The 27890-nt window shown below is 38.9% G+C and overlaps 1 protein-coding gene across 3 annotated transcripts; it reads right to left on the bottom strand.

The window, feature by feature from the left end:
* Positions 1-573: 573 nt before the first annotated feature.
* On the bottom strand, positions 574-27024 carry SCG3 (secretogranin III). 3 transcript variants are annotated; one of them, XM_072346037.1, is made up of 12 exons: positions 26693-27024; positions 26009-26061; positions 25352-25397; positions 25054-25269; positions 23899-24041; positions 22624-22785; positions 22135-22312; positions 20167-20283; positions 9040-9123; positions 8665-8793; positions 7353-7433; positions 574-3238 (listed from the first exon to the last, which is right to left on the bottom strand). In XM_072346037.1, the coding sequence occupies exons 1-12, from the start codon at positions 26775-26777 to the stop codon at positions 3120-3122; spliced, it is 1413 nt and encodes a 470-aa protein (XP_072202138.1). In that variant the 5' UTR covers positions 26778-27024; the 3' UTR covers positions 574-3119. The 3 variants fall into 3 exon arrangements, with proteins under 3 accessions (XP_072202138.1, XP_072202136.1, XP_072202137.1); XM_072346035.1 differs by having other exon boundaries at positions 7365-7433; positions 26693-26927; XM_072346036.1 differs by lacking the exon at positions 25054-25269 and having other exon boundaries at positions 26693-26927.
* Between the last annotated feature and the right edge of the window lie 866 nt (positions 27025-27890).

Here is a 27890-nt window from a genome sequence, read left to right as displayed (position 1 = left end):
ACTGGTTCAAGCCATGATTTAGCATTTCCCCTACTCCTATTTTGTTTTTGACTCCCAATCTTCCTACAATTGCAACTTTTTTTTTTTTTTTTTTTTTTTTTTTTTTTTTTTTTTTTTTGCTTATATATTTTTTACCAGTCATAGGGATTAAATGGGGAAACTTCAGGTGGAAGGGAGGTGCACAGTGCAGATTATATTCCTTGTTTTGCAGCTGTTCAACTGGACAAACCTACACATCTGTAGCTTTTATAAATTTCCTGAATCAAAGCCGGAGAAGTCTTGGGCAGATTTGAACTGAATGTTTTTAAATGAAACGTGGGATGTATTTGATAAAATGTTTTCATTTGAGATCCATTAGCAATGCAGCTGGAGCCTATTAAACCCTTCTGTCCAACTGATTGAGCTATCAGGTGCCGCAGTTCACCTGAATGTTCTCAGAAAGGACCTCCCCCTTTCTGCAGCTATCAAGGAGCAACTTCCATTGCTCTGTGTCAGGGCCTCATCCAAAGGCTGGCTATTGGGTAGAAAAGATGCATTCTCCTTAAAGCACAAAAGCAGCCTTGTACTACCATGGCTTGTAGTAAAGTGTTTAATAAAGTACAGTATCAGACACAGCAGTCTAATAGAAAAACTCAAAATGTGAATACCATATAAATTGTACTTGTTACATTTTCAGTGATAATTTTGAGAGTGAAGGCTTACTGAAGGATCCCACAGAGATACAAACAACATAGAAACTGCTTTTTGTCATTTTAGAACCAGGGTTGTGCAAGTGTTGAATATACCTTCCTCGCCAGGAAAAAAGAAAGCACTGACAGGATCTGATTTACTGTTTATATGCTAAATACCCAACAGCAGACATGCAGTGCTACTGCACCTTCAAAATAAGGACTAACAAGGGCTGTAGTGCAGGTTGAAACTCAAGTCACTACATTTGGTTTTATTTAGCATAAGTCAAAGCCTTTCAGAAATGCAGGGTGGTTTGTCAGGAAGGCTGTACATTTACACTCCAGTTCTGAAAGGTAACTGATAGATATTCATTTGATGTACAATCAAACCAGTATTTGAAGCATTCAAATAACGAGTTCAATGTTTGGGCTTGGGCAGGATGGAAAGTGAATCTCACCTGAAGAACCATTGCTGAGATTGCTTATCTAAACATCAGAGGTCTTGGTCAGTTCTCAGCTAGACGCTGTGTTGGTGGAATCATGTCTACATATGTTCTAAGTTGTACGGAGCAGCAGGGTAAGCACTGAATAGGTTCAAGAATATGTGTACTCTGAACTGGGATTGGGTCATACCCATTGTTTGGATTTTTTGGTAAATGATGTCATATACATTTTGTTGAGGTTGTAACATTTGACAAGTTGAGAGGTTAAAAATATTGGACCAGCCTTTGTGGACACAAACTGTTTCATAATCACAGGTTGTTGGTAGATTACATCTTTCTGTTAGTTCCAGATTCCTGCATTGATGCCTGAGAGGCCAAAGAGAGAAACTAACATAAACTAACATCTAACAAAACTAAATTATTATACTACACATTATATTGACAGAAAAGGAAACTTGGCATTTTACAAACTATCCATAGGTTGCTTTGACCACACTTTTGAATACTGTTTGAACAAAAATATCACCATTAGTAAGTGATACTGCAATTCAATTATCCATATCAGGATGTACTTTTTGGATGCTAGGAAGCATTCATTAGCTTACATGCCATCTGTTTTGAAAGAACTATGTTGTTTCACCTCATTGCTATCACGTTCATTTAATGTTTGTTACCAATAATGTTCTATTGATAAAATTCAGTTGATAATTCATGTTTTGCTAGGATACCAAACAGTTGGCTGTGATAAATTGTTCCAATCTTCCCCTCAACTTCAGAGTCCAGTTGTGCTGTGGAAACAGGAAACAATCCACTTACTGAACGCTGTGCTATGCAGGCAGTACTGTAAGTCTCCCTTCAGTGCTCTTACTTTGTGAGTTCTTCAGGCATAGAATCATCCATCCACTTAAATGTGAAAAGATTTCTTACACTGTTCTTCATAAACTCTGCAAGTTGAGGAAGAGTGGAATTTTTGTTTCCCTTTTTCACCCTTTGGGTAGCAACTAATTGCCTACTGACAGCAAGTATGTGACACAAAATAAATAAATAAATAGTTTTCCAGCATGATAGGTACTACTTCAAAATAGAGCCAAGTCAGTAAGCAGACCACAGACTTGATGTTCAGAGATGCTGAGATCTGATGGGTCCATTCGGTCCTTCAGAAAAACAGGGCTCATGTTTCTAAAAGCATCTCCAGTTGCAAACTACTACCCTGCAAAATGGCTTTCATTTCATTTCATTTTCCAAAAAGGAAGAAAGAATGTTTTAAAAAAAGAAAGAAAGTAATGGTTATTTACAGTTGTTATCAGGCTACTCACATCAGGAATCCAGCTAATGCATGCACAGTCATAAGATGGTGCACTAAAGAGAACTTCTACACATGCTGAATGAAGCCAATGGGGAGAATGGAGCCCTTTAAAAAGAAAGGCAGTTGTGTCAGGGATGTGTTCGTTAGCCCAGGGCACTGTGCTCCAAGTTAGAGAATACTATGCAAAAGTCAGGACAAGACATGCTATTAGGATTTCAAAACAAGACCTCTGGGTGTAAAATATTAAGATTGATAAAAACTTTAATAGGTAAATTATTTTCAAATATTTTATTTAAAGATCTATGAACTATTTCCTAATAATGCCCTTTACATAGTTGCATCTATAGAAAGCTAGTGGAGTGAGAGCAAAACGGTGCAGCATTAAAAGACTTGTCCATCAGAAATGATAGGTTTATCTACAAAGTAAACCAAACACAAATCAAAGAGAGCATTACGTAAATATTTACCCTGTCAAATAGAAAGTCAGTGTCAGAAGTTGGTGTTTAGATTTGATTTGCAAGTGTAGGAAAATATCATATGCAGTCAGTGTACAGAGCGCTATAGCTCTCCATTTCTAAAAAATTATCAGTACAATGTAAAGGGATTTCTAATGATATCTTCAAAACAACAGACCATAAGTCATCGAGCTGGGATGGGGAAAAGCTACACTAGTTTTCTACATGGTGGGCAGCCACCAGCTTTTTACAGGCTGCCATATATGCGTTTAATTACATCAGCCTCTTCCTTGTCCAGGATGCCCTTGTCCACATATGCATCTGCTTGCTGATCAATGAAATCTCTCAGCTTTGAAAGATCATAATCTGAAAAATAAGAATTAATTGACACAATGAGTTATACCTGTAATATTGCTCTGCTTAATAAACAATGCCATTGAAAAGTCAGCCCCACAAAGGCACTTACTTAACACAAAGAGAATTCACCACAAGTACAACTTCTGAAGCAGTAAAAAGGAGAACCACCCACACAAAGTCTTCTTCCACCTCTTGGCGGTTTTACTACTCAACTCAAGAGTAATAATCATCTCTTGCTCTTGCTTGTTTGATGACAAATACTCGAGTAAGAATATTTTCTGGTTCAGTGATTTGGTGTTCTAGTCTGCATGTGAAAGCTGGTGTTAAAGTCCTATTATTTCCACTGTTGTCATGGATTTAAATGAAAGTATTACACTGTTTCCAGTAAAATTCTCACTTACTGCAGACACCTGCATCAAACATAGGCTTTTTAGAAGACTCAAGAAATTAACTTCCTGAAACTAGATGGCAACAACATAAATATTTACATCAACACAAAACAAAACATCCTGATTTGAAAAATATTGCAGAGTAATCTTTATGACAGTGCTACTGTCAAAGAAGCCTTAGAGAGTCCGTATGTCAATCTGCAATACAGTATAGGAAGATCCTTTCTCCTTTTCTGATAGATGGTTGCATCTGTGCAGCATGACTCATCCTCTATACATTAAAAATATTTTCCTGTGGTAGAAAACATCACTTTTTCCCATGAACAGAATATAAAGCTTCATCTGTTAGAATCACAACTTAGTCTGGAAAACATTGATGTCCTAGGGCTTTATACTAAGTTAAATTAATTAATATCTTACACAAAACCAGATTCATCCTGAATATTTCAGTATACGTTATGTTAGTACTGATTTTGTAGCAGAACCCAATGCATTTCACCATATAACAACACATGGAAGGACTTTCTTTCAGACTGAATATTCCTAACAAAACCAAAAAAATTATTTTTCTGACTTTTTATAGCTAAGTGGCCAAGAACGTGTAGAAGTGGAAAGATATTCAATAAGCAAATTTATGTTTGTGGTCATTTTAAAAACAGTACGAGGCAATAACAAGTCACTAATTCAGAAAACATATATTCAAAGCTCCCCACAGTGCTTCAGGGATTTCTTCTCCACATCAGAGCTAGAAGGAATTTTGCCATTTGCTGCACTGAGGCCAGGATTTCACTTTCATTTTGTGATGGGCTTAAGAAAATTTAACCCATTTGTGGCTTCATCTTACCTCAGTAATAGCAGTTTAGTAATGAGGCTGTGAGATTTGATTCAGGCTGATGGAATGACAGTAAAAGACACCATGGAATTGTGGAATAGAAATGAATGGAACAGCAAATACTGAATTAATTTAACATCCACATTACCCACATCACAATTCCTAGGCTTTTTGTTTCCCCTGTTATTATTATTATGAATAATTCCCCTATTATTATTGTATTAACAATTCCATCATTAAACAGATATGTGAAGGTTGAATTTCAAACACAATCTACATGGGATCATATCCATTAAGATACCAAATTCTGGCTAATTTGTGTATTTTGTGGCAATTTTTTTTTTTTTTTTTTTTTTAACCAGAAGTCTCTTAATTTCCAGTGCTTATTTACAGGCTATTAATTTGTACAAGTAATTAGATAAATAACCACACCAGCTGCAGCATTACGCTGAGTTGTTGAAACAGCTACGGTATATGAATTGAGGTCTTATTTGCATATTCAAATCAACCTATTTGCTATGCATCCTGCAATTAATTGCAGTCTTTATTTTTATTCCTAAATGGCAACTCAGTGTCATGAAACTACCTAAGTATTCTGTGAAAAATCCAAACGTACTATTTGCATGTGTTAGATGAGTCACAGCTGTGCTCTTTGGAGACCATGAAGTAACAGAACACACAGCAGCCCACACCCAGCAGTGGGAGAGATGTTATTTTCACACCAGAGTGGAGATGCTCTTTAAAGAGCACAGGTTTCATAGATCAAGCCAGGTCTGGGAGACAGAAAGAACAGCAATACAAACCCAGAGCATCAGAGGGACAGAGTTCTGTTCTTCCTGTACATGCAGACAAACTCTGGACACAAAAGATAGTCAGGCCAACATCTGGACCTGTGGCACATTTCTCTTTCATGCAGCCAGACCACTGAGGCTAACTTGCCTACTAATGAGACAACTGATAAACTGGGAAAATGCAAATAAATATTTGTTTCCAAGGTCATTAGTCACTGAATGAATTCTAACTTCCACTGAAATTCATATATTGATCTACTTGCCTGAAGAAACCTAAACCTCTTTAAGTATATGCAGGGAGTAAAACAATCCATGAGTAAGAATAAAGAAGTCTGGCTCTTTTAATACATGAATTACTTTGTAAATCATTTTCCTGCTAGCTCCCAGATGCTAGATGATAGTAGAGAAGTGATTGATGGGCACATAAATAACACCTAATCTTGTACTGAAGGAACACACCAATGCATTCACTGACTGTACTTCCCTTATCATCATTGCAGGAGAACTGAATTAGCATTTTACAAGAATGACAATTATGGAAAAAATACAATAACTATGATGTATTGGAAGACTAAGGACTGTTTTCTAATCTGGTCATAACTTACGCTCACTTTAAGGCTCATTTCCATTGCCAGAGGACAGTAAAGATATTTTAGTGTAGATGAAAATCCATTTACACAGAAAGCCGTGCATTCAGCACTAACCCGGTGGATCCATTTTCTGGAAGTATTAACATCAGTACAACTTAATGCATTTCCAAGCAGATAAAATGCTATCGATCTGCACAGCTATTTTCAGGCTGCAGCAGCACGAGAGGTTACTGATGAGGAAAGGTTACTGATGACGAGGGGTGAGGGGCTTCCCTGTCAGTATGTGTGATGCAGAGGAATAACGACATGTGACTGAGAGCTAACTATTATATTACCATTTTTTAAACAGACATATGTATTAGGAGTGGAAGGAAATCTCGAGCAGGAAGTACAACTGTAGTTGTTGCCATTGTGTGAAAATGGTTTTAAGGTGGGCAAAAAATAACTGTAGCCTCGAAAGAAAAAGTCCTTCCTATTAAATTTCCTGCATAGGAAAATGAACGTGCTGGGCTGTAGGCACACCCTTGTCTCTGAAATGTGATTTATATACACTGTGGCTCACAGAGGGGAAAGCTAGATTACCCTGGGCTAATCTTATCTCAGATCCCCTTCTGCTCGGCTGGCACATGAAGGATTTTTCTTGCCAGGCTCCACTCATACCCGAGGGATGGATCCGTTAGCAAGGAACCGTCACTTACAGAGCGGGTGACAGCACAAGTCCCAGCAATAGCAGAAAGAGAGGATAGGAGGTTTCACAAAAGATCTCGAGGGAAAACATGATATAAATAAAGGTCTGTGAAAAATAGCTAGAAATCCTGCTGCTGTTTGATTCCTCCTTCCAGCTCTCATACAGCCATATCTCCAAGGAAGAGTCAAATGGTGGAGCAGCTGGTGAGCAGACCCTGTGCAGCTGCTTCAGTCAGTGCTCCCCTTCTACACAGCTTTGCATGTGAGAGATACAAGTCATTAGCTTAGATTTGGGCTGCCATCCAAACTAATATAGTGCTAGTGACATAGATTTTTATTTTAACTACTTAATTCACAATTATAAATCAAAACTCAATATTTGGGATGGCATGCACAGTGCTAGCCAGATGCACCGAGCTTTTCTAGACATATCCAGGCACTTAAACAGATGTTTATCTCCTGTATAAAATCAGAATTAAAAGATATTTTGAACTAACAAATGAAACACTTGATGTGATTAACATACAGCTGTCTACCTGTCACCAACTAATAGTATCTATCTGGGTGGTATGTGAATAACCTCCAGTGTAGTCCCTGCACTTCTTGTGGGCAATGGCAGTTTGAGACAGTTTCCAAGAGTTTGCCTTAGTCTGCTATTTTCATGTGTTGATATAAATAGCACAGGTCATGTAAAAGAAAACATGTAAGGTAACCCATCATCACTGCAGTAGACATGCAGTTTTACATTACTGTGATTTAACTGGTAACACAGTGCTAAGTTATACAGTTTAAGTTATATGTTTTGCAATGTACATGGTGCATTTTACTTCATACCTTCTTTGTTACCTTGTTTGTTGTGCTTTTTTAGCCATTCTATGTTCTTCTTGATTGCTTCCAAATATGCTTCAGTTTTTCCTAGAGGAAAGGATAAGAGAAATTAAGCACTTACATCAGTGATTGATGCAGCCTGTTTAACTGAGCGAAGTTGGTTACAGCAAAGGCAGATTAAAACTATTCTTAGTTTCTGTTTAAAAGCTGAGTCCTGTCAACCTTAGTCAGTGAGAATTCCCACAGACAGCTATGGGGTTTTATCTGGACAAGATTAGTCACCCACAAACTTAGAATCAGGTCTTTTTTTCCATCTCTGTGCATAACTTTTGGCAGCATCCCCAGGTACTGTGTATGAGAATTGTAGGCAAGCTTTATCTTTTAGAACATAACAACCGTTAAGCAAAAATGAAGCTGTTAAGACAGTAAGGGATGATATAATAAGACTGAAAGCATCGACTGTCTGCTTGTATACAAAGTGTCAGAAATCTTCATTCATCAGTACTAACAGCATATCATGGATGTAAGATTGTGAATGTTTTGGAAAGACAAGCTGAAATACAGCTACTTATACCTGCTGAGAGACAGGAAACACTAAAAGCATTAAAATGATCATAAGTCCTTTTTATAGCCGAAATTTTAAAGCATGGCTATTTTTGGACCAGAAAGCACACACGATAGAATTAGTTCCGGGATTACCTAATAAAGCCCCTAAGGAAATATTCCAGCTAATGGATTTTGAATTCTTAACTTGGCTGGAGCTTTATTGATGTAATGCTCTAACATTTGTCAGGGAAAAAATGTAGCGTGATTAGCCTGTAGAAAGCTACTCCATCAGTAAGAGGGTACAGTACCAGTTAGACTGCAAAATTTGAGCTGAGAACATAGAGCTAGCTTTATAGTAAGCCATTCTTTGAAAGAGCATAGGATACTGCGTGAGACAGAGAACAAATACTGATCTAATTTCAATGTCTAAAAAGGCTTTATGTTTTTTTGTTTTTGTTTTTGTTTTTGTTTTTTGTTTGTTTTCTGAAGGTAAAATAACGTGAACCAAACTGCACAGATAAATCTTCAATAGACTATCTTCAGTATCTTATAAGCTTATAAACAAACCACTCTTATAAGCAAACCACTTCTAAAGATTATTTCTACTACAAGCTAAGAGAGAGAGAGAAAAAAAATGTATGTAGGTATTTAAGAGTTTTGCTGGACGCCACAGAAACTGAATATATTTTTAATGGAAAAGCAGTGCCAAAGATAAGAAAAGATTCTAATCACTTCAGTCACATGTAGCAAAAACAATGGCTATATTTTGCACCTCTGGGCTCTTCGTTGTTTTCTGCTGCATTTTGCTCTTCATTTTTTGTGGAATCCTTTGAGATTTCATATTCCTTCTCCATTTTAGCTGCTTCTTCCTTTGTACTATCTGCTTCTTCACTACTCTTGTCTAAGGAAACAAAAATAAGATTAATTTTGTATCCTACATTCCAAAAGCATTTCTACATTAAGTCAGTTAAGCAAAAGTTCTTCTCTTGTCATTTAGACATCCACACTATGGCTACAGGTCCTTGAGTGACCACCTCTCTAATTAACAGTCTACCTTCTAATGTAATTTACTTGTTTTTAATTGAATAGATTAAACAACGTGTTATTAAATAGCAATGTTCAGGAGAGAAAACTACAGAATAAGTACCTGCTGGTTGCTTTGGTTTGCTTTTAGTGGACGGATTCTCAAGTTTCTTCTTTGTCTGCACAGCTATCATTGTATCTAAGTTTTCTAGAAATGAAGGCAAAGCAAAACCAAATTCCAGTTATTTTTCATCAGATATGATACAGAAACGATACTAGGTTCTCTACTATACCAGTTTGAATAGTGAGAGGAGCTCCATAAGAACAGTCTTCATTCTGTTCTCTAATGAATTAATGCAGAGCTTACACTAAATCTTGATCAACATTTAGTGAGAAAAAATACTAAATCATGACAATAGGAGTACCAAATACAGCCAGTATGCATAAATAGAGGAAAACTGTGGATGAGTTATTTTTTAAATCACATCAGTCACAAAATTTATATAGCAATCTCTGTTAGCAATTTACTTGGTGAAAGCAATGAAAAGATTTAAGACCAAGACTGTGAAATACGTAGTTCATTCTGGTAGGATAATATTCTCCTATTCTCCCATACTGCATCTCTAATAAAAGGTCTTAAATGATACTCAGATTAAATAAATACTTAAACTGAACTGATTTTCAGAGTTCCTGAGGTCAAGCATTTAACTGAACACCCAGCAGATGGTGGAGGCCATGCACACACCCAAAATTTAGCACATCTAAAAACCTAAAATCACCTAAAATCTAGCAAATATTTTTCTATGCTAGTTTTAGGGCTGAACTCAAGTAAAAGCACTTTCTCATCAAAATGTATTTTTCAGATGCAATAATCAAATGCCTATGTGGGAAAACGTCCTTTTTATACAACACATAATAAGTATCCACAATATGGATAATCTCACAACCTGTCATATTTTCTCAGTCATATTATGCAGATTTTTCTTTTGCTTTATCAGCTTTTTTAATAGACTTGATCAAACAGAGGTTGAAAATTTGACAGATAGCAGCTAATTGGTGGAACATTTTTACGATACCTTTTTGAATCATCAGCATTCCCTTTATGCAAGCGGCAGAAGTATTCAGTATCAGAGATGGTAACAGTGGCAGAATGGATATTACAGGGATAGTAAATGTTTTAGATCATCTTCTGTATTGGGCCAACCTTTTATCCATTGGTTAGAAATGTGCTTTTTTATCAAAGAGGCGCTCAGCGCTGAAATGTAAGGATTAATTCCCTCAGCAAGCACAGTTCTCACGGCAGCTCACTACAGGCAATTCTGCCTGGCATCTGATGAGAAGTAACATAATCCTGTCTGCCTGCATCATCTACATTTTGTTATTTACATAGAACCGAAATGTAAGCATTTTTTGCTGGCAAGCTGCCTAATTGCAACCTGTCAATTCTGCATCACACTGGATTGGGGCTTTATTTTTGTGCATGTGAAAATTATTTGAATCTGGTACATGTCATTTTAATGTGATTTTTGACCTTGTCCTATGCCCTAAGCAGGTCTGGGCTGGGTTAAAACTGGATCAGACATGTTGTTAAAGAGAAAAAAATGAGCTAATGTTATAGTGGTGGTACTGGTGCCTCACTTATCACTTGATCCAGAGCTTATTGAAAAGACTGCAAACATTTCTTTCAGCTGAACTTAAGATTCTATTTTTTAACCCGAATCAGTACCATACTAACATTCTGGCAGGAATATAAGGATTCCTGTTGCAAAAAGCACAGCTTTTAGGATAAGATTACACAGCTAAGAACACTGTGCTCCTTTAAAACATCTTGATGAGTACCAGGCTAATATTCTGCTTTCATTATGTAAATATATTCACTTAAAAACCATTTCTAAATCCAAGTGAATACATTATTCTCACTAATTCATGCAAATGCATAAATGACACTAATTTTATGCTTTAATCCAGCAAAAGCTGTTAAATCAGGCAAAATGTAGTAAATTAGGCTTAAAAGTAGATGTTAAAGTATGAAGGAGAATTGAAATGTTTAAAGTGGCACACATATGTAAGCACATTGATCTGTGAGTGCCTGTCAGATTCTGCCCCTGGAGTAGTCACATTTGGGTGCCGATGCGGTAAACCTGCAATAGCAGGAAAAAAACACCTTCCACAACTAAAGTCATAGCCAGGCTCCACTATAAGAAGGACTGATAACCCACTTACCAGTCTCTAAATATCTGCATAATGATAGTTTCAAAATATAACGATACAGCTGAGAACTGTTTTGTTATATTTATAGACCGTGGTGTTTAAGAGATCATTGTATCCACATCCACATTCCACTTCTGAAGGGAACAGGATTCATTTAATTACTTCTACAGACTCCACCAGAAATTCTACAGTTCCCTGTGCCTTTTTATCTGGCTAACGATTTTGTTTTAGTTCAATATATGAGTGCTAATATACAGCACTACCTTGCCAGGTACAGTAAGATGGCAAAATGCATTGAATTCCAGGCATATCCACTGAACATCTGTGTACGAATAATACAGCACTAATTGTCCAAGCCTTGTTACTAAAGCCAGACCAAATATGTTAACAAAAATATTATATTTTCAAAGTTCCATGTCAACAGTAAAAGTATGGACAAGTTTATACGAACAGCCTTTTAACCCAAACTACATTCTATAGGAGAATTACTGAAGCTGTCCTACTAGCTGGATGGCACATCAATCTCAATTTTGTGACCTCACAAGCAGCTGTATTTCCTGTGTAATAGCGTTCTCTCTGTAAGCCTGTTTATATTTATGGAAATTTACATATATATTTAAGAAAATTTTCCCAGAGAATCCCAATTCTTCTTGAAGAGGATGTATTGCTGTTTTTCCCCCTTTAGAATTAACGCCTCTTACAGCTGGTATGGCTCCAAAACGTGTTTGTACTTGACATATGGGGTGAGGCCATAGCTGAACATTTGCTCTGAGTTGCACTAATGGTGTGAGTCATCTTCTGAGCCAAGATGTGCGTGGCAAGCAGCTAAGCAACCAAATGCAGTATCTGGAGGCCTAACAAGAACTGATTGATTACTTTTCCAGTTATCATCTCCTTAGCAACACAATTTTTACAGAGTAAAAGTTCAGAAAGGTAATGACCTTTCTACAAAGCCAGCCACTTATTTGAGATGGCACTAATTAAACAACAGAACAATAACAAGGGAGCTAATGGAAGCAAACTACGTCAGTAAATAGGTCATGGCTGTGGCGGCTGGCTTTCCGAGGAGCAGATCATCTCATCAGTGGAACCAGACAGCAGCAGTCAGAAGATCTGGTTTCCGCCTCACCTCCCTTTCTGCCTGCTGCTTTGATCTCAAGTGACTCACTCAGGCATCCATTTTTCACGAGGACTCCTATTTTGGGGAGGCACTGTGAGGCAGCTGAGGCCCACTTTCTGCAGGCACTGTGTGCTGACAGAACCCCTTGGCTGAATCTGGAAATGCAAACACCCATCACTTTGGAAACTGCTGAAGTTTTTCAAGTGGGGGGATCAAAAAAAATCTGGGTCACATAAAAACAGAATGCTTATCTTTACTCTGGGAGACTGTACTGTGGTAACACCCTTCAAACCTGTGGAAAAAGGTATTATGTGAAAAAAAGTACAAATTAAATGACTTTTTTTCCTCATTAGAGAGGCAGAAATTAATGTACTAGTTTCTGAGTATTACCATTTGAGTATTTAATGGAATTGGTAATGGAACTCTGACACAGACTCCTCTCTACAGACAGATTCATGGTGTTTTCTGGACTACTGGTAATTTTCCAGCAGAGACTTTTTATCTGCATAATTTTCTTGTGCCCAGGAGGCAGTTTCACATTCTATCCTTGTCAAACTGACTGATGCTGAGATTTCATGTCATTAAACTTCCACAGAAAGGCCTGCTAAAAGGCTATATTTATTAAGGAGCCAAAAAGGATGGCCGTGGAACCCAAGATCAATCTCAACGATAGCTACAAAATGAGTTTACTTAATGAGTTCACACAGTACAGCAGCTTCAGATGGAAAGCTCTGTGCTGATGACTGCTTATATAGGAAATGCACATATTTCAGGCATCGATTCTGCCTCCTGCAGTAGGTAATCCTAGAGAGCCCACAAGGCCTTTTTTTCAGTGGTGACAAAACTCAAGGTATCAGTGTCTGCTTGTGACTGTTCCATGGGGAATGGCATACCAGCTTAATTCTGGGGCCAGATTCTCCTTTTACCATATGCAAGTGCGGGAACTGTCAACATCCAATGGATTTCCACTAATGAAGCAAAAAGCAATCCAACCTTCAGTCATCTCCTATCTTAATCCTTCTCATTGCTAGTCAGAAAAGTGGGGAGTTGCTCTGCCGGATGAGGCTCGCAGTTCATCTGATCAGTATATTTCCAAACACCATGACGGCTCCTTACAGAATTGCCAAGAAGCACAGAAAGATGTTCATAAATCAAACCTTACAAATTTGCCTTGCAAACACCCTGTTCCTTTCCAGCTTCATGTCTTAAATGTCAAGATATGGCATTTTCTTTTTGAATCCTTCCATTTGACTGATTTGTCACAATGGTATGCCATTGATGCCATGAGGAACAACATGCCAGATGACAATCCCCAGGTAGTGGCAACACTTGTAAGTGGTTACAGGAAGATGGTTGGAGTAATTTGAAATAAAACAATAAGGCAATTTAAACAATAAAATACAATATAGAAAGGAATATTTTGAGGTAACCAAAGCTCTGGCCATTTATTTCCCTACTTTACAGACTATTTCTCAGGTTTATCTCTTCAGGATTCTAGAGGCATTTCCTTTACACTGTTTGAGGTCTCCTAGAGCTCTGTGGTACAGCCTTTCCTTAATCCTTGCCCCATCTGAGATTGCCACAAGACCTGTGCACCCACTTTAAATGCTCTGACATCATGCATTTTATAAACATCGTGGTTTGTGGCCACAGCAGCACACAGATGTCTGCATTGCAAGAGTGGGCTGGAGTTTAATTTTAAAGAGTTCAGCACCCCACACACATAATCATCTCAAATCATAACTTAAGATCTCAGTGCTCAGCCATCAGAGAAAGAGTAAATGCAGAAGGTAATTTTTAAAATGTAGATATTAAATACAGTAAGAAAAATAAGGCTTCAGCCTCCTTTCTTTAGAAATTGGGTAATATACTTATTTATCAACAGACATCTCCAGGAAACCATGATTTCTAACAGAGCTGAGGAAGAACAGGGGAGATAGTAAAGGGAGACAAGAGAAGAAGCAAAACATTTGCAGGAACCAATTGCAGATTTAAAGTGTGAATATTGATTAAGAAATAAACTGTAACATGTTTGTTGGTTTGCAGACTTCTACACATGATTTGATAGTCATGCTATGCAATGAGAGAAAAAAAACAGCCCAGTAAAACTAAAACTACTGAATATTCCTGAAAAAAAAGTAGCTGAGAAAATTTAGATCCTATGGATATTGGAAAGACTATGCTATCATGTACATTGTCCTGCTTAAGTGATGTCCAAAATAACTTACTGTAGTGAGTAGTGGCCCCACTTATTAATAACTCTGAAGTTGTTAGACTCTGTATATCATAGATGTCCCTTCGTTTTTCTATGCAGTCTGAATGAGGGAAAACAGGAGATGACCAAAACAACAGAGGCCAGAAAATCATCCGTGTTTTTGTGCAAATGCCGCAGTAGCACAGGATAGATATGAATGGGGCATAGATGAAGCTACAGAAAGATAAGCTGAATAGCTGGAATGGTGTCTGTGGTTAACACACTTGCTAGGTTCCAGTCCTATCAGAGACTTTTATACTTTCTTTCCACATTCTTTCATCTCACCTCCATGCAGATTCACCTTGGATTCAACTATTCACATGTACTTAAAACAATCACTGCTGCTCAGTATTTGGCTCATTGCCCTCATGTGAGGTGCCCTGACTTCTGTTTCTCAGATATTTGAGAGTCCTTGGTTTTTCTAGGAACCGTACAATGCATTGAAATCTGTCACTTGAGTCCATCAGAAACAAAATAAATAACAGAGAAAAGAGAGCTGCCTGAAAATAAATAACTCCCACTGCTCGTTGTGTGTATCAGTCATATGATAATGTAATACTGGGCAAGGAAAATCACCAAAGGGAAATTCATATAAAGACAACAAATTAGAGGTTTAAATGCTTATAAAGAAAGCCCACAGTGTGAACAAAGGTCTTTGAGAAAAAGGATATTACAAAAAAAGGAAGAAGAAAGCATGATTATGCATGGATGGTTCCCTGCACTTCATCTTTCAGGTCAAATTGAAGGAACGAACAGAAATTCCACCTGACACCGTCCATATATCATGTGCAGCTTCTGACACCGAACAAGCCACACCTTCCCTCACCCCTCTCAAAATCACAGACTCTGTATCAGGAAGCATTTGACTTTGGAGACTGAGTAGGGATGTCACAGATCTGCTCTTTGCCTCATGCTCTTGGCTCAGTGCCTGATCTTACCCAACTAAACAAATATCAGGATCAGACCTTTGGCCTGGAGCATCTGTGCTGATGAGAACTTCAGGGATTAGTCACAGTATTGAAATGAATACTCCTGCCTGCCAGGAAAAGTCCAGAATGTGTCTGCTGTGCACTGCTCTATACTAGAGAAACTGAGGAGCTCCGCATTGCTCAGAGGTGGACCTGTGAAGGGTACCAGGCATGAATGTGAGACAGAACAGCTATTCCACGTGCCTCGGCACAGAGGGCCATATTAAATCAACATGGGGACTGTTTGCCTCTTCTACTTCCCTCAGAATTTTGCCATGCAGCCTCAGCCTGGCTGAAAGGGAGTATGCCTATGGAATGATATCCCAAATGTATCTTTAAAAAAGGACCAAACTAATGAGTGCATGTACACCCAGGCAACAGCTCACCACTGAACCCTCTCTCTAGCACTGGTGTATCCTGAAAATTGTACTCTTCAATTGCCCATGGAAAGCAAATGACAAGAGGGTAAAAGAGGTAAACAGAGACATATGTCCATGTCCATTTCTAACCAACACAATCTCCTACTCTGTGGTGGGGGAGAGAGAGGCTCCTGACAGTGAGTCAGTGCTCAGGGGATGCAGACAAGAGGTGGCTTTGGTCTAGGGAAAGAGGTGGCTGTGACTCAAACACCACATACTGATAAGCTGCAGTAGTCTTTCCATTTCCCCCCTAATTAAAGGGGATTTTGTTCCCAAACCAGTTTGCTGTGATCCAATGTGCTGTACACTGTGGCTACACTAAGCTAAACTCTCTACAAGGAGGTGAGAAGTGGAGTCTCCCTCAGAGACAGCAAATCTCCAGAATGCTTTAACTTGATTTTCTTCCCACAATATTTTCCAGTTGTAGATGATATAGAGGCTTTGATTTAGAAACTGGAAAAAAAAAATCCAACCCAAAATGGCCAACATCAATCATAAGATGCAATAAAAAATTCATTGCACACAGTATCAAGGTGAAGTCTCTACATATGTGAGATAAAAAAAAGTACCAAGGGCAACAGTTGGTGCTACATGCACTAGTAAATAAATGAGAACTCTGTGCAAGAAGAAAATGTGCACACAGCTGATTTACATTTCTAGGGTAACAGTTCATTGGGTATTACAATTTTCATGGGGCGGCCGTGGATAAGTTTGCAGCAAACATACTCTTTTAAGTAGTGTACAGCGTAGTAATCTGTCTGTCATGTCTGAAAGATCTTTGTTTTGGTTTACCAGAGTCTAATATTTAGATAGAATTAATAGAAGAGTTCTAAAATTCACTCACTATTTTGGTCTTATTAGTGGGAGATGATTTACAAATGTATCTGAACAAACTGGCAGAAACCATTTGTTTCTGTTTCAAAGCTGACAACAATATTATTAACATTAGTATATTACGAAACTAGTTTGCTTGATGCATTTATGATGAATGGAGCTTTTACTAGGAGGGTAGTGGACTGATACGCCTTCATTTTTAAAATCAGCCAAAAGACAACCTGGCATGAAGGAAAACTCTCGGCACACAAAAAGTTCCTCTTCTCTCTGCAGTGTAGATGGAGCATTTCCTTAACACTTACCTGGCCTGTGATAATTCTGATTGGAACGCTAGGAGTGAAGCTCCACCATGACACAAGCACAGAGTACAAAAACAAAGGAAAGTGCCATATTATTCACAAACCAATACTCTAACAGCGGAAGGATGTTTTCAGCACATTTCTTATTCTGCTCTTCTGAAATCAAAGTGAGTTTTTCTATTGGCCTGAACATCATACCCTCTTCCCTCAAGGTACTGAGCACCATGAAGGATACAGACCTTCTCAGTTCTGCATGGGAAATTCAGCATCACCCATTTATTCAAAAGCAACAGCATGAACACCATAAATAGTGAAATAACTTACACTATACCAGTCAACTTCCCTTTCTGCTGGTCATTACGAGGAGAGATTCCAGCTCTTTCAGTGCACTCACTGCACCCTTGCCAACAGCAATCATTATTTCAATAACTGACATCCTCTCAACCTGTGCAGCAATATCCTGTCCATTCAGCAGGCTGGGGCAAACTAGAAGGACTCAACTGCTTGGGCAGCATTTTCAAGATTCTGAGAAGCTGCCCAAATGTGGCTCAGTTGATACCATCATTGGATGTAATGTACAAGCTACTGGTGTAACTGTGATCCCATAACATATGACCTTATAGCTTCTGTACCAATAGTGTCTGTCCATTCTTATTAGTTCAAAAAGACTGTGAAGCAGATTTCTATCTTCAGAGGGCAGACAGGCTTTCTAGAAAGATTTATGAAACCCTCTGAATAGTCAAAAAATGTATCACAGGTCTTCCATTCCACAGACTTTGCTTCCAGTATATCAAAATACATCACCCAAAGTTAAGAAAGTGACAGCAGATAGCAGCATTACACCATCAGCAGGGCATTTATCAAATGTGATGCAATTTGGCCGAATGTACAGTTTATGTCAGTTTGTTACAGCCTCTCATTAATGCTCCCAGAGCCATACTTTCTGAATACATGCTATAAAAGACAGGTAGTAATTTTTCTCATTTCATATATATTAATGCATTGGTTTCTGCTTTCTGGGTTTTGCGTTACAGGCTATATTTAGCATTTGGAAAGCTTTTAAATACTTATTACATGATACTGTGTGTATTAACACATCAGCTTCCTTTCTCTTCCATTTGTATGAGTACTTGCACGTTTTTCTTGTGCACCACATTGCAACTAGATCCTTTGTACTTAAAGCTAAACCTAATAACATCATTCACTGCAGCAGCAAGATATTTTCCCGTAGAGTAGGATACAATGATGATGACATAATGCTGTGGTACTCAAATCCCAAGCCAGCTGTTACTGGTATATGCATTCAAATTCACTGTTCTCATGTAAAAGGCACAAAAGCCTGTGACTTGATTCAGTAAATGATTTATTATTTTGAATATATAATTTCGGGACATAGCTTATGCATGGCTTCACCCATAGAGTGAGTAAAAATAATTCAGGCAGTTTCCTACCATAATGTATCAGAGAAAGTATACTTCCATTTGCCCAGAAACAGTAGTTATTTTCTGCCAAGTAACATGGGATCTGCTAACTAATTCCAGACTGAAGGAGCAATTAAAAGCTGCCAATTTTTGGCAATTATTTATTCTCCCTGTCATATATTCATACTAGTTCCTTCATCTGCTGCAGATGAACATAGCAGTGCATCAGTCCCATAACCCAGACTGCACTGAGTAACAGTGTGTATACAAGTACTACTAGCTGTATTATATTGAGAATTTTAGACAAATTAGAGTACAAAACAGCTTAAACACTTATGGGTGCTGCAAGAAACTGAATTGTTTCTGTGCTTTCTTCTCATGAATATTTGAGAATATTAACTCAATAAATGAAGGTCAACAGCAAGTTTCAAGAAAAAAAAAAATACCACAGAAGCAACCTGAGACCTACGAGAAAGCTTTTTTCACTACAGTGAGTTGCTTTGATGGAGTACAAAATCCACCTCTCCTTAAATCACTAAGTTGCAAGCCAGTGTCTGCCTACATCAGTTGATAATCTTGCTTTAAGTCCAGACTAAATCAGACCTCTCAAATTCTTAAACTAATACCCACCTTCTGTATTATGTCATTACAGCAATTCGACTCCACAGTTACAGTATTTATTTACTCAAAGCAAAGCTAAAGGGAAGAAATATCCTGAATTTTATCTGGCAAAAATGCTTCCCTAGTGTAATTCCATTATCCTGTTACATCAGGAATGAATTCAGCTGATTAAAGTTTGGCAACGCTATTAGTGAGAGCAGTATCTACTCAAGTTATGTTGTCTTCCTTTGTAGATTGACATCACTTGTAATCAAGCATTTAATTATGTGCAACTTTCCTTAAGCATACAGGTAGGCAGAGGAATAGAAATGAACTGTAGAATAAAATGTCCAAATCTTCCAAAATTCAAGGACTTCTCAAAAAAATGAAGAGACATACTTGAGTGCTTTAGAGGGGAGGTACAGCCATGCACTAAATGTGAATCATGAATCACTGGATACATTGCAGCCAAGTAATTGCTAATCAATCTGTACAGTTAGAGTAGCATCAATCAATCCCGCAGCTGCAACCATCCATATGAAACAAGCCAACAGAAGTCATGAAAGATCATCACCAGTCCTACTGCCGTAACAGGCTGATTTATTAAGCTTTGAAATTACCTTGATGTAAACAAAAATTTATCAGGCTAACCCAGAACAGGAACACTTTAGAAAAATAAAAGGGTTGTACAGAGCTTACGCAAGTGTGCTCTTCTTCTGTAGCTCTGCTTCTGTAACTAGAAAGGCTATCAACAGTCACTACAAGAGTTTGTAGAAACCAGAAAGAGAGGATGGTGAGAAAACAAAACAAAAAATGATGAAAAGCAAGACCAGGCTATTCCTAAATCTATCTTTAGGAAATTACAACAATTTTATAAAGTCTGCTCAACCACAGACCCTACCAGATCCAGGAAAGAGCTACAATAGCTCCTCCTATGCCAAGTTGTTTTCCATACATGGAGGGACACAACCTGGTCAGTCGTTTAGAAGTGGAGCTTTAAGATTTTGAATGAATAAGTCTGAAACAACACTCATAAGAGCAAGGAAGATGACAACATAATTATCACGGTTGGTAGAGTAAGAACATAGCATTAATGATGCTGCTGCAAAAAGTATGTACTCTCACCCAGGTAGGAAACTCCTTCTTCTGGTGTGATTGTTCCATATTTAACCATCATCTTCACAAAATCAATCAGGGTTTTCATGATGGTTATTAAGGTCTCCTTCTCTTTCGTCTCTGTCTCTGCATGAGGGGATAAATCAGAAGTAGTTCAAAAAGCAGGTCAGTGGGCAGATAAAGGCACAGAACTACTTAGTAGACAGGTTTAGTTCATATCACAAATAGTTCAGAGACCTTTTGGTTCACTAGAAATGTTTCAAATGACAATGCACCAGATAATGACCAGGGTACTGGGAAAGCAGGTAATATGACGTGGCTGGGAAGACTGTGACTTCAGAATAGGACCTAAACAATGTTTTCTATGATAAAAAAATGATGCTTATTGAACATACTATTTCTGACTATCCTCATGAGCGTTGATTCTTAGCTTTCTTTTTCTACTGTATTTATCTGCTGAGCAATATTACTGCCATTTCTGCATTAGCAGCGTAACACTCTTCCACCACATTGTTGCACAAGCTTCTTCTGCATCTCAGCTTGCCACTGAAGGATCCAACAGAGTCAGGTGCTCTGTTAGATAGGTACAGTCAGAAACATACTCTCAGATTGGCAGAGGACCAATCCCTTTGGAGAGCTACCGAAGAGGTTTTTGTATTGCTCTCTGCAATTTTGCACAGGTCTGTAGGATGCAATTGAATCTCCTCACCTCCAGCTTGTTAAAAGTTGGCAGGTATATAGGATAAAGCAGGAGACAAGGCAGAGATGTGCAATCAGTGGAACCCAGTTTTGTTTGCTTGATAACCTCTTAAATTCAACACATCTTTCTGCTTTGTGAATAGAAAAAGGGGAAGGAATAGCATGCAAAACTACTAAAGGAAAATGAAAAGAACAACATGAAGAATATGAGGTTTCTAGACTGGATTTCAGCAAAATACGTCCATGGGTTTTTCATTCTACTTCTCCATTCAAGTGTTTATAGGGACATTCTCAGGAAAGACTAAGGCTCCTGCAGGACAAGAGACCTACAGAATAAATTGCAGCTGACTGTGCTGAAGGTATGCGGGCTAAGAGTAAGAGTTGGTGTGTGGTGGAGCATGCTGACAAAGGGACTGTGGCAGGGTGCCACAACCTTGTCTGCACTAATTGGAAGGCAATAATGCCTAGCACCGGAATAGGAAGAGACATGCAGAGCTTTCATTGCAATAAACAGCAAACCTGTGGTTTGTGAAAAGGCTGGGAGGCTCAGACTCATTTACTGGTAGCATGACTGCAAGAATTCTACTCTGACTTGCTTGTATTTCAGTTGGCACAGAAGACAAGGACATTATGGGAAAGATCTCAGGAGAAAACAGTTCTCCAGTTTTTCATGCCATTACAAGAATTGAAAGAGGTTAGGATTTCTGAATCACGTCTCTCAAGATGGGATGGAATACACAGGCATCCCATCATGCAGCTCTGAATACCATTGATCCCAGTGTTTTGCCATACAAACAAAATGAGCTTCTGCTATGTGACTTAGAGAACATTTTAAAATAACATGTCTCTAGCAACTAGGGAAGCTACAGGTGAGAAGAGAAGGAGAAAACAGAGAATCTCAGTATAATGCTATAATGGGATGATAATAGCAGGGTGGCAAAGTCTTTGGCTACAGCAGAAGAGAACGAGCCCAAGTACAGCTGCCACAGATGCAGAAATGAAGGAAAATAGCTCTTACCTTCAGAAAGCCTTAGACAGGCAGGGATCTCCAGCATTAGAGGCCCTGCCAACCCTTGAATGAGGTCTGGGAAGGGGTGGATCCTGGCTCCACACCTTCCAGACATTCAGATGCACTGAACTGCATGCACTTTAGTTCCCCTGAGTTGGCTCTGCTTTCCCACCAGGTGCTCAATCACTGATTCAAGCCATGACTTAACATTTCCACTACACTTTCCTAGTTTTTCCCCAGATATGACTGTAAACACATGACAAACTCACCTGAGTTAAGACTTTTTAATAGTGCATAAAAGTTTGGAAAGTACTGGAGGTCTTCAAAATCATCTTCAGAAGGCAGTTCATTTCTTCTTTCCAAGACATTAGATGATGACCATGTGTTGTCCAGGGTATCATCAATTTCCCCATTGGTGAAGCTATCTTGATCAGATTTGTTTGATGTCTCCACAACAGACATAAAAATAAATAAATCTGTAAGCACATTGCTTTTGGTGATAGAGATAATAGAGCAATAAATAGCATCATAATCTTATACTTATGTTTTCCCATCTATCAGGTGAAAAAGAGACTTTTTTCTCAAGCTTATTACAATTTGGGATCTGGCTTTAACATTCAACATAATTCACTATTTGTTTTTTGGTCTCATGGTATTTTTTTCTGAACACTGAGCTATTTATTGGCTAAAGCAAAGCAGTCTGTTGGACTATCTGTATTGTTTGGTGAGTGAGTCCAAATTATTAGCTAAGTGATTACCATTTTTTCCTGTTGCTTTTCCTTTGAATCACTGTCTGCTCTGCTTGGAGGGTAATCAAAATCTTCAGGCTCCTTCTCACGATCCTTTGCTTCATTTGCAATTAGCTGTTGTAAAACCTCTGCCACTTCATCTTCCAGAGTATAGGCCTGACTCTCTGTGATCTGTTGAAACATTTGCGCAGAGCACTTATAGAGCATTGTGGTTTTCTTAGAATTAAGATCAATATGAAATATGAGCTTTTAAAACAAGTTGCTTCTAATCTGTTTGCTGCAAAGTTGAGTATAGCAAGGGTAGGTGTAGTAACTTCTCTGTTTTGTGTGTGTGTATACACATACATATATTTATATAAAAACACATGCCTATATATAAATGTATATATGTGTATACATATACAAACACATATCAAATATATGTACACACATACAAACTCCTACCTAAACATACAGCCTCCAAGAGGAAAATATAACCCCACAGGAGTAAGAGCAGCGGAGTCCAGCTTGAAGAACTGTATATATATATATATATATACATACATATATATATAGTATATATAGTATAGTATAACAAAGTATATACATACGTAGTTCTGCAACTGAGCGTGTATCTCTGAATAACAACAGAATATGGTAATAGAGAAAGGGAAAATGTAAATAGCTTTTTAGGTCATCTTCAAAATGTTTTGTTTTAATTCTGTGCTTTGTAACAGCTGTCCCTACACACCTTCCTTTGTAATCAATAATCAGCAGTTGCTAATTGCAAAATCTCATGCAGAAAATGTAACACTAGTAGATTAAAATATAAGGATTTCATATTGCAGTGGCTAAAACCATCGAGACATCCAGAAATTAAAGTGAAAGTACAGATCAGCAGCAATGAGAGATGTACCCTCAGCTAATCACCATGATCATATGTCTGCTGATTGAAATAATTAGTAGGTGGGCAAGAATGAGCTCAGACCTTTAATAGAAAATAATGAGAAGAGATATTACAAGGAAAAAATGAGGGGAGATATGGGAGGAGTAGAGCTGGCATTTTCTCCACATCGGAAACATTCTGCAGTTTGGCATACTGCGTTGCAAAGCCAACCCAAGAACAGCAATGCTGTTGCAGAGTGAAACTGATGTGCCCAAATACTGACTATTAGAGCTTGCCTTGAGTTAGAATCCCATTAATTTTCTCCCAGGTTCACCGAACAGAGTTTGTGTCAACTGTTTCTTAAAAGAGCACTAAAGCATCCCACAAGACAGCTTCATGGATATGAACAAGACACTTACTAGCCCCAGATTCAGAAGTTTAGAAACGATCTTGTCAAACACTCCTCTGTCGTTTTCCTCATAAATCCTTGTAGCAATTTTTTGAACAATGTCTTCAGCAGTCAAGGGAGTGCCATCTAATTGATGAAGGCCATCTGGATCATCTAAAAGGATCACAGTTTAACCGTGTGCTAGCTGTTCTAGCTCCTTTGGATTACATTTCTTGCAAAAATGTTTGCCTGTATTTTTTTTTCCTTCATCAGAACAAAGCCATGCTCATTAAAACACATTAGGAATACTGTTTGCTATGTGCTTTGCAATGCATTACATCAGTATCAAACAAATGTTGTTCAGGTCCATTTAGTACAGCTGAAAAATATCTTTAAGACTGGCTCTTTAGAAAAAGCATAGAAAAATGTCAGGAACAAACCATAAGAAAACTTGTAAGAATGAGAGAATACTGTTCACCCATAGATACCATATCAAATAATATGCTTAATAAGCAGCATATTACAGACTTATTTGGATTTCAGCACATTAAGTTTTAATTATTGAATCATTACTTATGGGAAATAATATCATCATGACCACTGAGAAAGTGAATGTGACGAGTAAGCTTTGATCTGTGATTAGCACACCTTGATATAATTAAAAATACCTTGAACTAAATGCTTCTCCCAACTCTCAGAGGACTCACTTAAACTACAAATCAATTAACTACTCCTATAGTAAAGGCACATTTCTTTGGCCTTCACTAACGGCTTTTAGCTATAAGATGACGAGAATCACTTAACAGACTTAACATTTGTAGCAAATGTATGCAATTTAGCTCTAGATAAACATGCTTTTCCTTCTCAAACCAGAATAATTATATTTACATTTTAAAATGTCCTATTTTTTTCCCCATCAGATCTAAAGCTCTAAAAAACTTAGTGCAAATTACAGTTGGATTTTTCTCCACAGAAGAAGACTGTAATAATCAACACTAGCAATTCTTCTGTGTTGTATTTCAAAACAAAATTGCAATATGACTATCTTCTACAACTGGAAATAACTGAAGTTTCACTGCTGCAATGAATAGAGTTCGTGGTTAGTGAAGAATGCAATGTCTGTGACAGTAATCAGTTTGCAAGAGAGGTCTAACCTAACAGTTACTTAAAGGTTTGTACAAAATACCTTGGAATTTATAATCCAGCCCACTTTTAGTAGAGTCATAGTCATCCACGAGCCTGCGGTTCTTGGTGGAGTCTGCATCATCAATGGCCAATTGCTGTTCATACAAAGAGCTTCTAATTGACTCCCTCTCTTTTTCATTCCTCTCTCTTTCTGCTACTGACTTTAGCAGGTTCAAGTCATCAACAAAGGAATAATTCCTGAACTCTGGCTTATTTTCTGGAAAATACATACAACATGGATTCTTATACCTCTTTGAATACCATTATGAAAAATAACAAAAGCTGGAGAGATGCTTTACCTGTGGAAGCTATCTTCCTATTCTTGTCTGCCTCGGCTTCAGCAATCTGATATACAAAACATAAAACAAAAATAATTTAAAAAACAGAGGCAGAAGGAGTAAATAGACTTAAATGTATGATATCTTGCTTCATCTATAGCAGCCAAAGCCTTAATGCCTGATCTTCATTCTTAGTACGAATTTGGCTTAATGCATTGTACACACTTAAACTCTTGGTGTTTCTTGACAGTAACAAAACACACTCTATGACTAGAATCAGATACTGTAAGAGACTGCATAGACTTTCAACTTTAGGGTAAATACCAGTTATGTTTTCCATCTTTAACCCAAGCTCTGAGTGTACTCCCCTAAGATTTGAACACAAGGGAGTTCCTCACATGTGATCTGTTGGAGCTGATGACCTGCTTTGGAGAAAATGAACAGCAAATATATATATATATATAAATATTTTATATATGTATATACATATATATATACAATCCCATAAAATTTATTGAAGATCTATTTTGTTCCTAAGATACAGCAGTATTTACTGATGAATCTACTTGTTTGTCATTTGCTAAGCCAGCAAAATATTCATGCATATTTCATTTGAGTGCTGGGAAGGTTTTGGGAATACAAACAGAAAGCATGTACAATATTTTTTATGGTACGTACCTGTTCCTCCAAAGGTCTTTCTACACTTAATTGCCTGTTGTGTACAGCTTTATCTAGAATAAACAAGTGTATTCAGTTACATGATGCACATGAATCTGAGGAGGCAGCACATCTTTTCTTAATTTCTACTTTTCCCTCATAAAACCCGGTATCTTAAGTATGCTGCTAACTGCAAGTTCTTGCAAAAATGTCTTGGAGAGCAAAAATTAAAGTCAAACATTTAAACAAAGCACGATTGATGGGGCAGAGGGAGAGGTTCTGAAAATGAGGTAACAGAAACACAGTAACCGCTTTCTGATGAGAAAACTCATAAGAAAACTGGGGGAGGAATGCAGTAAGAGAATGACTAAAATAGCAATAATCGGATTGGCACAAGGATAGGCTTAGAAATCTGATAATCCAGCGTGCCGGGAGAGACGGCGAGCGAGAGCTGGGCACGGCTGCAGCGCGGCCGGGAGCACCGCCACGAGCAGAGCGCCGCAACTCCGCTCCGCGTGCCACCACCTCTCTCCTCACTTCGGTATCACACTGCAAGTCCAGCCACTCACTGGTTTACGCCGCGAATGATATTCCTCAGGATCTAATCGCTTTCAGCCAAGCGAGGGGAAAGTTTTTGCTTTCCTCCACCGATACCCCGCAAAACTTTCCTCATCTCGGAGACAACGGGTCCGCGAAGAGGCTTACCTCTGCCCGAGGGCTTCGGGAAGCCGTACGCCCGGCTTGCCAACAGCGACAGCACCTGCAGCGTGACCGCCAGCTTGAGGAGCATCCTGCAGCCGCCCAGCCCCGGGGCCAGCCCGGCTGGGGTCCCGCCCGCCTTTCGCACCGCACCGCACCCCGCACCGCCCGGCAGCCGCTCAGCGCCGCGGAGCCGCAGCACGCCGGGCGCTGTCCAGCGTCGCGGTGCTGAAGCCGTAGGAGCCGCTCCGGCAGAACTCGGCCCCGCTCTCTCCCTCGCCCCGCGCCCGCGGAAATGGTGGAGGCCGCCCCGCAGCCCGCCCGGCCGGGGGAGGAGACGGGGGAGGGCTGTGCCGGCGGAGCATGCGCGGCCCGCAACGCGATCGGGGGGCGGCAGCCGCAGTCACTGGCCGCCCCTGCCTGCAGCCGGCTCGGGGTTGGAGGCCTCCGAATGGGGCAGCATGCCGAACCAGGGGCACACGAACCAGAGTACGGGGTGGCCTGCCCAGCCCTGCCCTTCCCGCTTTTTGAACAGTTGAAGGATTCGGAACGGGCCACGGGCAAACCCGATCAGCTGGGACACAGAGATGCAGAGGCTTTGATGTGTCAAACGGGAAATGTTGAGCTGCAAACCATGAAAGGGAAACCTGGTCCTGTGCTGAAGGCCAAGGAATCATATACATACCAACCCTTTCCAAGGGTTCATTGGCAGAGTAAAGGCACAACCATCAATGAATCTTCACTACAAAGATGACATCGGAAGTTCAACCGAAGCACATCTAGTTCTGTCAAATTTAGAACTAAAAAAGCACAGATGGCAATAAGCACACAGACTAATTCTGAACATTTCCATAAATGAAAATGTATCCCTCTGAGGCACAGAGGAGCAGCAAATCCCCAGAGACCCGGGGAAGACATTTTCCCATCTTACAGAAGAACAAAGGATCACAGCAGCCCTTTTCAGAACCGCAGGATCTGCTTCCAGCATGAAAGATAAACAATGGCAGTCGTTCTTTAAAAAAGAGCTTTCCACTTTGTAGTCATAAAGACAGACACGCAGGGGTCAGCTGGAAACGTTTTAACTGAGGAATCTCAGAGTACCACAGTACTTAGTGCAGTGGTTGCTAAAAAATAGCTAAAACTGGCCGCGTGAAGACATGAAGGGGATCAGTGCACATATAACTGGAATCCAAGACTACAGCTT

Source organism: Excalfactoria chinensis, chromosome 10 (assembly GCF_039878825.1).
Source record: "Excalfactoria chinensis isolate bCotChi1 chromosome 10, bCotChi1.hap2, whole genome shotgun sequence".
NCBI classification, from domain to species: domain Eukaryota; kingdom Metazoa; phylum Chordata; class Aves; order Galliformes; family Phasianidae; genus Excalfactoria; species Excalfactoria chinensis.
This window is presented reverse-complemented; position numbering and strand designations above follow the sequence as displayed.